This window comes from Fopius arisanus, unplaced genomic scaffold, assembly GCF_000806365.1.
Source record: "Fopius arisanus strain USDA-PBARC FA_bdor unplaced genomic scaffold, ASM80636v1 scaffold00127, whole genome shotgun sequence".
Classification (NCBI taxonomy): Eukaryota; Metazoa; Arthropoda; class Insecta; order Hymenoptera; family Braconidae; genus Fopius; species Fopius arisanus.
Window position 1 is genome coordinate 109,557 of NW_011887866.1, and position 11,640 is coordinate 121,196.

Consider the following 11,640-nt stretch of genomic DNA (forward strand, 5'->3'; position numbering starts at 1 on the left):
CCGGGATTGAACCCGGGCCGCCGGCGTGCCAGTCGAGCACGTTACCTCTAGGACAACGCGCTCATTTAAAAATATAAACTCATTAGTGGTATATCTTCAACATATTAAATAATTTTTTCCATTGAAATTCCACAAGATGTGGTTTCCCCCTTCTGTACATGCTACAGTCGGCTAAATTTCAGTTAAATAAATGAAAAACAAAAAGCATTCATACCGCAGAAAATAAAATTCACCCCGTCGACTCGATGGACACCCCAGTATTGCAATAAAAACTTGGGTAATAAAAAAAAAACACCCCAGCATTGCGTGTGGCGCCCTCCCTTTTTTGGGGTACTACGATGTACTACACCCAGAACTGAGCCTCTACTTTAGTCAATCCTCTTTGGGAAATCCATCCATGAAGTTTTTCAAATGATAATGACACTTGCCCACGACAATGACGTGCAGGCGTATTTGCTCGAGAGAAAAAAGCATCTTCCAGGGATGGAGATTCCTGGATAAACACTGGAAACCGCTATCCACCACTTCCCAAGTAAGAGGGAATAAATCTAGGGAATACGAGGGTCGAAAATTGATCGGGTAAAATTATTTTTTTTTTCAATTTCAATATTTCTATCAGATCCTGAGGAATTTCCCAAATACTGTGCGAAATTTTCAACAACTCTTGAGAACTTGACTGGATAAAATAATTCCCAGGTTTTCCATGGAGCAGATTTACGAAGTGGTTGCTGACGTGGAGAACTACAAAAAATTCGTGCCCTTCTGCAAAAAATCGGATATCCTGTGGCGAGGAGAGGACGCATTGAACGCCAGTTTATCCATTGGATTTCCTCCCCTGAAGGAGAGTTACGTGTCAAAAGTAACGATGCACAAGCCTTACTTCGTAAAAGCTGAATGCACCGATGGAAAATTATTCAATCACCTGAACACATTATGGATCTTCAGTCCTGGCTTGAAAAACAATGCTGACACGTGTGTCATCGATTTTTCCCTGTCATTCGAGTTTAAATCACTTCTGCACTCTCAGTTATCAAATTTTTTCTTCAACGAGATCGTCAGGCAAATGGAGAACGCCTTCATCGATGAAGCCCACAGGAGATATGGAAGGCCCTGTATCAAGACTGTAAGGCTGGAGAGATAATACAAATATCTTGAGTTACCCCGACGGAAAATATCTTTGAAAAAATTCAATTGTGAGCCAATTTCGCGGATAATCTCTAATTTATACAAAGATGTCCCTTTTATCCAGGATTTTTTCCAGATATTAGTTTTATACGTGATTTTTTATGGGATTGGCCCTTTTGAATATATTTTTCAGAGTGTAAATTTTTCCTGTCGGATCATTAGTTTTCTTTAGAAAAATTGATCTTTCAATGCTGTGATGTTAAAAAAATAGTTACTACAGCCTCAGGCGTAGGGGGTGTAAATAAATGAATTTTAATTTATTGGGGTGTTGGTAGATTGACCAATTAGTAAATTTCCTAGAAAAACCTGAAATCAATGAAAAAATGTCGATTAAAAAAATGAATGCAAATGAGGGATTATTAATTTAATTAGTCTCATTCTTCGTTTTATTTTTATATTTTTTTCATTTTTCGTTATGCATTTTCCTAAAAAACTAGTAACACTTGACTGGAATTCCTTCAACACTCACTCAAACACTCACTCCTATTAATCTAGATCAAAGTACATAATCTCTCCAGTTTACGAGTGAAAATAATCATTGCATGATTTTTGAGTATGATTTTTTGTTAAACCTCTAATTGGCATTTTAATCACAAAGCTTGGATCATCTAGGCGTTATTTATACAAGGCGCCAAGCACTTTCTGTTTATCTGGAAATAAAATTCTCTCGAAATGTGAAAAACGTTGATCTCAATGCCGTACTAATTACGTTTACTTGAGCTTCAACCGCCTAGTGAAGATTCAGCTCGTCTTCTACAGGACTTATTTCATAGTAAAAAAGTAGATTGATGGAAAGAAAAATTTTGGGACGACGATTGAAAAAGCTCATCGCATTCTCTCTCAATTCTCTGAATCTCAAAGAAAAAATTACAAAAACATTCACTATAATAAGCTAGAGAACCTTGCACAGCAAAGTTTTCACACCGGGCAGGGAAAAATTCTCCAGAAAAATCCAGTGATTGAATAATTCAAGTGATTCAACTTGGAAAATTCAAAAAAAGGAATTTTTTATGGGACTATCAAGTGAATTAATTGGATAGAAAAATAAAAATCATCCTTTCGCACGATTTTCTCATTTATCCACGAAAAAAAAATTGCGAAACCGAGAAAAATTCCAGTGCAGATGAATTTTCCTCAGATTTTCCCGAAGATAAATTTTTTTTCCCCAATGAACAAGAATTTTTCTTCAGATATCATTCTCTACAAAATTTTCGCCGTCCACAAAAGTCAATGGACTACATAATTATTTAATCGTGGAGTGGCATAAATAATGTATTCTATTCTCTCATCCTACAGTATTGTCGTACGTCATAAAAGGGAGGTATCTATTTTTATTCGACTAAATTCAATTTCAATTTCTCATTCTGAGATAATTGTCATCCGCCAATGGCCAAAAGAATTATGAAAGCTCCCCAAAAATTATAAAAAATGAAGTCTCTCAATTTTTCTGTCCCAATCATTCCAGAAAACTTAAGTAAATACTATTCATCTCTTTGTACAAAACAAATGGAATGTTAAGATTAAAATAAATCATTGAAAAAGGGGAGAAGGAATTAAAGACACTCGTACAATCTATTTTTCTACCCTGTTGAACTATTCGCAGTACGAAATATTTGATTTAAAGTCACTCATTCCGACGATTAGCGTGCCATTTAATTTTAATCTATTTGCTGGTGTGAATAAAAAATAAATGGACTGAGGACTCTAGAAAATTGGTGACACCATTATTACAAAAACATTCGATGAAAATCCGATTCTCCATTCAAATTGACATTTCATTTGAAGGATTAGAGGTAGGACTAAGTATTAATGTTTCACCTTTGACTTCTCGATTAGGTGCAAAAACCATTTTTCACCGGTATTTAAATCTCCCTCGATTATTGGTCTAGTTTTAATTGTGAAAATTGAACGACTCGTTCCATTTGAGGAGTGAACTCAATTGGTCAATTTGTTTTTGAGCTCTTACTGTCGAGAAAAATTCTGAAATATGCGCTCTGTCCCATTTTTACAGAATTTCACAATGAAAAATCATTTGACAATTGTTCTTCACCGGTAATATTTCATTTATAAATAATATCTTCATTTCACTGGACTCTTAAAGGAATTAAAAATCACTGACCCCTGAAAATCTAGAAAACTCAGTCAAAATTATTCAACCCGAAATATTAAACATAAAATAATAATAAAAAAAAAGAGATAACCACCTGTCACACACGTCAAACAAGACAGAACAATGTACAATCTTAAAAAATTGCTCAATTCCCCTGTCTATTGCCAGGAAAACGGATTTCAATAAATTTAATATTAATTTTAAAGTCCCCGAAAAGGTTGAAAGATTTTTCAGAAAATGAATTGAAAATTTCCATTTTTTTTCTCCCCATTTCAATTATGAGCGGCTCTTTTTCCATTCATGTAGCCAATCCATCTCTCAGCAGTGATTCCAAAGACCTGATCACTGTCAACAGTACTAAGTAGCAATAGCTGATTGATATGAGTCGAATGATAATCCCACCTGGCAACATTGGGAGCAGTTTTGAGTGTGAAATGCCTGAGATCATAAGTAGTACCATAGCCAGTATCAAATAATGTGAGCATATTCTTCAATGAGAGCATGCCCTTATCAAAAAGTTCCTGAGCCTCAAGAGAATCCTTACCCGAGGCAATAGTCTTGAGATCATAAAGCCCAACAAGCGAGTATATGAATCCATTGAGAATAAAAGAAGAGGGTGTAGTGGGATATTCCTCATACCAAACAAATTTATCCAAAAACATCGCCTCCACTCCACCCCTGCTGGAAGCAATCCTGAAGGGTTTCAGGGCCCTGACAGCAGCCTGAAGATACCTCTCCTCACCAGAATGATAATAAGCCCTGGAGAGTACAGAAATTCCATGTCCCTGTCCCATGGCAGAGTACCATCCAGGATCCAGCGTACCCATGCCATTAGCTACTTTTCTCCTAACTGGATTAGCCCATCCTCCAGATGAGACATTCTGATTGGCCACAAACCACTTGGCAGAGTCATAAAACTGCTCCATATGTTCACTGGTTGAAAGACTGACATTATCAATCTTCCCAGAGCCATTCAAAATTATTTTTAAGAGCTTCAGCTTCGACCTCGACAGCTTCTTCGATTTTCCCTTGTCATTGAAGCTCAATCCTTTCTGCAGATCAACGACGAGATCTCTAGTGAGTCTTCTCCAGAGATTATTGGTGCTGCCAATGCCGTAGTAGATGTGATTATTGAGGGACTGGAGGGGAATATTCGTGGTGGTGTAGTGCAAATGGTAGAAGTCTCTCTTTTCTCGATGCTGCATGAGGACTGTGATGCTCCCATTGTCCTTGATGCTGAGGTCAAGCTTCAGGACGAACGACAGGACGTGGTCGAGGCTCAGGGATATACCTGAGGTGCTTGTCTCGGGGGAGGCGTATTTTAACACGTAGGAATTGGTCTGGACGTCGTAGGGACGTGACATCACTGAGCCCTGGGGAACCAGCCAGTCCTGTTTTATTTTATCACCGTCCTCGAGGATCTTCCGGTGGGGCTCGGGCTCTGTCAGATTTTTACTGTAATGGGATAAACCGAATTGTGCTATTTGCGTTGGGTAGTAGTAACCCTGGCTCTCCCATTGGGTTGACATTGGAACACCGTCGAGACCAGTCACGCATTTCACTCGCTCACGCACTTCTACGTTGTAATTCTCGAAGGTCATGAAGACACCTCGAGGATCATATCGACCCTTTGGTGAAACGATCTTCGAGTAACTGTGCAACCACTCGAAACGCTCCAAACCATCGTACGTCACCAATTTTCCGTATATCTCGAAGTACTTGTGGATGAAGGAAAAGGGAATGTAAACTTCATCTCCCTCACGACGACAACTTATCAAGTATCCACCATTGATATTGCAGTCTATTTCTTGATAGCCTGGCTCAACATTGGCAAGACGATCCCGGTGGTGGTGTCCACTCCTGAAGAAATACCCAGTGCCACATCCATTCCAGGACGTCAGAATCGAACTCAAAACGGCCACCACCAGAATAACCAGGATCGTCTTGAAGTTGATCCTCATCATCATGTAAAACCTGCAAAAAAAATACCCCAAATTAATAAAAAAAAAGCCTCAGAATGACAAACAGCTGTTCTCACATGGCAGTGGATGATGTCGTGGCAGTCTCCACTCGTCTCACATTTTCATTTTTCAAAGGACTCCATTAGTCCCTTGATAAAACGTTGATTCCTCCGTTTATCACCTCAACATCAACACAGCTGATCATCAAGTCAACGAACGAAAAGTCCACACATAGCTCTTCTAAAAAATTCGATGAAAACGCCCTCTGACAGCTGATTCTCCACTCTTTATTGTTCAATACGTCATTGCGACGCCAAACGTCAAAATATACTGTAGAGAAAATATTGAGCGGTTTTCAGGTGAAAATGCCACGACGTCTCATTGATTGTTGACTTGATATTTTTATCAACAACAATTGAATTTAGTCGTTTAATATTTCTTATCTCTAGGGCTTCGTACTGGATAACAATTCGAAGAGAATTAGCTGATTGCCATTAGTCATGGGGAATGCAGATACTAAACTCAATTTTCGGAAAGCTGTTGTCCAGCTGACAGCAAAAACTCAAGTAAGAAATTCTGGAAAAAGGTCCTTTATCAATGAATTCCTCAATTTTCCAAATACCCTAACCCGGAAATTAATTGTCTAGGTAATTGACGCGAGTGATGATAATTTTTGGGACCAATTCTGGTCCGAGAACGTCTCGAGTGTCCAAGACATCTTCACACTGATTCCAGCAGCTGAAATAAGAGTTCTGCGAGAAGAAGCACCAGCGAACCTAGCAACATTATGCTACAAAGCAGTGGAGAAGCTGGTGAAAGCCGTGGACAACAGCTGTAGAACCCAGAGAGAGCACCAGACAGTGCTCAACTGCTGCAGATTACTGACAAGACTGTTGCCTTATATTTTCGAGGATTCAGACTGGAAAAGCTTCTTCTGGTCGAGTCTGCCTGGAAAAGAGGAAGAGGACGAGAGTGTGCCACTGGCCCATTCATTACTCAATGCCATATGTGATCTACTTTTCTGTCCAGACTTTACTGTTGCCTCTGGACGTAAATCTGGACCTGACAAGGCAGAGGAGCTCCAGACAATCGACAGCTGCGAATACATCTGGGAGGCAGGAGTTGGTTTTGCCCATTCACCACCTCGCTATCCAGTCCTAGACTCCAACAGAACTGAACTTCTCAAGCTCCTTCTCACTTGTTTCAGCGAAACAATGTACAATCCACCCAGTGATCTATCGATAACCCCAAATCGATGGATCCAACATCTCACCAGTCCTGAGAATCGTCACGCATTGCCAATGTTCACATCATTATTGAATACCGTTTGTGCTTACAACCCAGTGGGATTTGGTGTACCCTACAATCACCTCCTCTTCACGGATTCCCTGGAGCCTCTCGTTGACATTGCCCTACAAATTTTAATCGTCACCCTGGACCACGACACGAGTGGAGATGCTGCTAACACCGAGGAGTCTGGAATAACTGGAGACAATTTATTCATAAATTATCTGAGCAGAATTCACAGAGACGAGGACTTCCAATTCGTTCTCAGAGGCATCACGAGACTCCTCAATAATCCCCTCACCCAAACGTACCTTCCAAACTCCACGAAAAAAGTTCATTTCCACCAAGAGCTACTGGTGTTCTTCTGGAAGATGTGCGATTATAACAAAAAATTTTTGTACTACGTCCTGAAGAGCTCTGACGTACTCGAAGTGCTTGTTCCTATTTTATATCATCTCAATGACTCGAGGGCTGACCAGTCTCGAGTTGGTTTGATGCATATCGGTGTTTTTATTCTTCTATTGCTCTCAGGAGAGAGAAATTTCGGTGTTAGATTGAATAAACCGTACACCGCAACTGTACCAATGGACATTCCAGTATTCACTGGCACCCATGCAGATCTTCTTGTCACAGTATTCCACAAGATCATTACAACTGGACACCAAAGACTTCAGCCACTCTTCGATTGTTTATTGACTATTCTCGTTAATGTATCGCCTTATTTGAAGACTCTGTCGATGGTGGCCAGTACTAAACTCCTTCATCTACTCGAGGCATTCAGTACACCCTGGTTTTTATTCTCCGCCCCAACGAATCATCATCTCGTTTTTTTTCTCCTTGAGATATTCAATAATATCATTCAGTATCAGTTCGATGGCAATAGTAATTTGGTCTACACGATTATTCGTAAGCGACAAGTGTTTCATGCTCTGGCGAATCTACCTATTGACTGCAGTACTATTGCTAAATCACTTAGTAAACGTCAGAGGAAGCAGATTCCATCCACCAGTGTCTCCACGGAGAATGTCAGTGAAGCTGCCATGGAGGGATCACATCCAGCACAACCAGCTGAGCCAGGAACTCTCAAGGCGACTCTTCTCGAAACACCTGGTATCGAAAATATGACTGAGAAAGAATCTGCACATCCTCTCAGTCCGTCTATTGATGTTGATATCAATAAATCTGGGGAAGCTAATGGGAGGGATGAAGAGGAAGTTGATGATAAATGCACCCAGAAATCTATTGTTCCTGTGAGTATTGAGAGAATTCTTCTGTTAAAAAAAAAATACTTTTGGGAGAGAGGATTGTGTTATTCTGTAATTAATTGGATAGATTGTTTAATTTTTTTTAATTGCAGAAAGGAGGAATTCGAGTGACTGACGAAGTCGTGAGTTCTAATAATCAGTGGGTACCCACAGGAGATTGGGTATATCAATGGAAATCAAAATTGCCTCTACAAACAATAATGAGATTACTTCAAGTACTAGTACCTCAAGTGGAGAAAATTTGTATTGACAAGTGAGTGATTTTTTTCAATTTTCCATGAGGTTTTAAATTTTTTAAACAATTTTTTTTGCGATTAAAAAATGTTTTTCCCATGATTTTCAATTTTCCCTGTCGATCTGTTGTGGAAATTATTGAAATCTCTTGTTATTGGGTTATTAATTGAATTAATTGTGAGGGAATAAAAAATGTTTCAGGGGTTTAACCGACGAAAGTGAAATTCTGAAATTCCTGCAGCATGGAACACTCGTCGGTCTTCTCCCGGTTCCTCATCCAATTTTAATTCGTCGATATCAGGCGAACGCTGGAACGACTGCTTGGTTTCGCACGTACATGTGGGGAGTAATTTATCTGAGAAATGTCGAGCCACCAATTTGGTACGACACAGACGTGAAATTATTTGAAATCCAAAGAGTCTAAAGAACTCAAGAATAACCACATATAAAAAAGGAGAAAAACTTTATTCGTTTGATGCATGAATCTGTACAGTTTTAAAAATGCAATTTAATCAATTAATCACCGCATAATAATTATAATAAATAAGAAATTGAATGGAGTGCTGGAATAAGAAAAAATTATCCCTTTTTTCCTGTTTCGTTGCACGGAGATGTCCTGAAGTGAAAATAACTTCAATGATTTTTAACAGATTATTTTGCAAATCTCTCTAGTAGATTCATGGAAAATAAGAGAATTTTAAATTATGGAATCCTCGAGATATTTTTTATGAAATCGATACATATTCGCTGAAGAATTTGTTGTTGTCCGGTTTGTTAGTGAATTTTAATCGATTGATTACAGTTGATTTAAAATTTTATTGCAGTTTAGATATCCTAGTAGAGAATTCTTCATTTGTAGAATTTTTTAATGAAATAATTGATTGGTAAATGAGAAACAATTTCGAGTGAGTGAATTTTCTCATTTTCAGTCCAGTTGCAGTAGCTTCAGTTAGGAATTTTAAATCCCAGTGGAAATTTTGTAGCTCTTCAAGAATATCTGGCGCAACTGAAGCTGATGCAACCCTTTGAGTATCTCTAAGGTAGTTGTACTGCCAAATTTTAGAGAAAACTCATCGGTATTTAATGGAAATTCAGAATTTGAGCTTAAATAAATGTTGAAATTTGTGCAATTGTAAAAAATAAAATTTACATATTTGTGGAATTCTTTGTGTTTGAAATTTCATTCCATTTGGCACCTACTCCCATCACAAATCCCGTTCAAATAGAAAATTACGAACGACGGAAAAAATATTTTCGTAAAAATATATAATAAACATTTTCTAGGCCATCAATAAATCCTCTCAAAATATAAAAACATTATGCAATTCCCTATTTTGTGCTGTAAATCATTGTATGTATAGAAGAATTATTGGTAGTACAACTACATCTCAAAATTTTTTTATCCAAAAAAATTGAAGCAAAAAAAAAATAAATAAAAAAGATCCACTATCATACTCCTCCCCACATGCTAAAATATCCACTCGTTCACATAATCAAAAAAATACGAATCTTCTCGTTTTAAATATTTCTCTCTTTTATAATCAAGTGAATTCTGTATTGAAGTGAAAAAAATAAAGTCGACCTGTCAATTTTTAAAGAATATTATTATTTCCACATTGTCCTAAAAAATCTTTGCTATCATTTTAATTCGTTGCAGATAATTTTTTTAGTTTTCAAAGAAGTCACTGAATTTTTATAAAATAATTTCGGGAAATAATAGAATTAATGGGAATCCACTTCAATACAGAATAATCATCTGAAATCACAATTATTCTGATGCACTGGGATTAGTGGTATGTCCAGTGGCTTTATCGTAAGAGGGTGGAGGTGCCTCAACATCCGGGGGTTCAGCTTGTGGAATGAGTATAGCAATGTGATAGGGTGGAGGTGATGGAGATATCGGTGGAGGTGTTGGGGCTGGCATTGGGACTCTGAGTGTTTGCACTTGGGGTCTTAGTTCTGAATTAACAGCGTAATAACACACGTGATGAGGACACACCTCTTGATGATTGTTCTGGTTTCTCTCGGCGTTTCTTGCACGTCGAGTCAGTGTAAAAAAACACCCAGACACTAGCAGAGTCACTAGGAGTCCGCAGAATATTAAAACATCGAGACCAGTATCTGGCTGAAATTCAAAATTATCATATTTCTTCATTCACCAGTATTAAACTTTACAAATATTGCATATTCTCCAGTAATATTTACAATTGCATAATTTATGATATTATTTATTGTTAAAATCCACTCTAAAAAATTTTTATCGGGTATTTATTTTTTTTTAGTAATCGATTTGGTATTTAAAATGGAAATTTTGAGGAGTACTTACTCTGTTGCCGAAATAAAATTTTGCAATTGACACAAAACCAGTGGCAAGTACGAAGGTGATCCATACACCACAACGAAGTCTATATCCCGCCAATTCGGCATCTCTCATTTCCGGAAATTCCAGAATCGCTCCATTGGCATTTGGATCGTTGGAGATAACCCTGCGAGAGTGAGTAGAAGCCGTCACAAGACTGTGAAAAAGATCATGAAATGTTAAAAAAACGAGATGCGCAGCAGCTGATGATTTTGGTGTTGAAAAGAAAAAAAATGGAGAGATGGAAAAGATGATTTCTTGATTTATCTTACTGTGAGATAGTATTTGTTTGTTGAGTACGTCGATTACTCCTTCCAGGTTCCTCAGTCCTCCTGGAGTGTCCGTGACATCGAACCTGTTCAATTCTCCGTTGATCTACAGTGCTGGAGGTGACAATCCAATTGGTGTTCGATCGATGAGGCGAAATCATGGATCCACCACCTAGGCAGTCTCTTCTCCCTCCTAGCTGTCCTGTTATTTAAAATTCAGGAGAATTCCAGGAGAGTAATAAAAATGGTGTTGAGGTAAATAAAAAGTACCTCGAGTCTTCAACAATGGTATGGAAGCCGGTATTGAAGATGCTGTGACTGCGGCAGCTGCTGCGTGATAATTTCCTCTTCTGCACCCCCCAATTACATGGGATCTCCCAGCAGGTTTATTAATCCAAAAATGCATCAGGTATCTGCAAACCCTCAGTTGAAAAATCACTCGAATTCCAGTGAAATCCTCAAATCCCTACCTTCAATCCTTCAGCCCCTCAGTCCAAACGAATTAAAAGGTCTGGAAGCTCTCCAGACCCATATCACAAGCTCATCAATAACCCCTGAGAAACCAATCATATTTTCCCCGAATGAGCCATCATTAATGGTCCAATGACACAAATGTTTGGAGTTTCCATCAATTTCAATCCATCGATGATCCCCAGAGCTCCCATAAGAATTCCCACGAATCCATCAGCATTACGACAAATCGCTGTTGATGGTATTAGCCTTTCTTTTTCCACTGCTTTTCCAGAATTTTTTCCACAGTTGTTGTGACAATTTTCGATATTCGGACAGGACACAAAGAATCACTAGCCATGAATGCTCCTGCGCCTTGCAACTGCATCCACTTCTGGTCCCCAGGAATCGAGATGTTACGATGAACTCATCACGTGATTTCAAATTTCCCACGCTAGATGGATCAAAATGTCGGCAATGAAGAGTTTTTCGGGGTGATTTTTTTTTCTCACCCTCATTA

At 38.4% G+C, this 11,640-nt stretch overlaps 4 protein-coding genes across 4 annotated transcripts; 2 read left to right on the plus strand and 2 right to left on the minus strand.

Annotated features, from left to right (window-relative positions):
• The first annotated feature begins 342 nt into the window (after positions 1–342).
• Positions 343–1,446, plus strand: LOC105271877 (coenzyme Q-binding protein COQ10 homolog B, mitochondrial). Its single transcript, XM_011313683.1, has 2 exons — positions 343–579; positions 697–1,446. The coding sequence occupies exons 1-2, from the start codon at positions 437–439 to the stop codon at positions 1,139–1,141; spliced, it is 588 nt and encodes a 195-aa protein (XP_011311985.1). The 5' UTR covers positions 343–436; the 3' UTR covers positions 1,142–1,446.
• Positions 1,447–2,232: 786 nt separating this feature from the next.
• Hsepi (D-glucuronyl C5-epimerase) lies at positions 2,233–5,486 on the minus strand. The gene is made up of 2 exons (XM_011313684.1): positions 5,334–5,486; positions 2,233–5,269 (listed from the first exon to the last, which is right to left on the minus strand). Coding segments are annotated over exons 1-2 (1,704 nt in total). The 5' UTR covers positions 5,336–5,486; the 3' UTR covers positions 2,233–3,567.
• Positions 5,487–5,559: 73 nt separating this feature from the next.
• Positions 5,560–8,475, plus strand: LOC105271879 (protein HID1). The gene is made up of 5 exons (XM_011313686.1): positions 5,560–5,615; positions 5,706–5,822; positions 5,904–7,793; positions 7,901–8,061; positions 8,244–8,475. The coding sequence occupies exons 2-5, from the start codon at positions 5,757–5,759 to the stop codon at positions 8,464–8,466; spliced, it is 2,340 nt and encodes a 779-aa protein (XP_011311988.1). The 5' UTR covers positions 5,560–5,615; positions 5,706–5,756; the 3' UTR covers positions 8,467–8,475.
• Positions 8,476–8,490: 15 nt separating this feature from the next.
• On the minus strand, positions 8,491–11,608 carry LOC105271880 (uncharacterized). The gene is made up of 5 exons (XM_011313687.1): positions 11,141–11,608; positions 10,941–11,083; positions 10,674–10,872; positions 10,369–10,558; positions 8,491–10,167 (listed from the first exon to the last, which is right to left on the minus strand). The coding sequence occupies exons 2-5, from the start codon at positions 11,074–11,076 to the stop codon at positions 9,811–9,813; spliced, it is 882 nt and encodes a 293-aa protein (XP_011311989.1). The 5' UTR covers positions 11,077–11,083; positions 11,141–11,608; the 3' UTR covers positions 8,491–9,810.
• Positions 11,609–11,640: the final 32 nt, after the last annotated feature.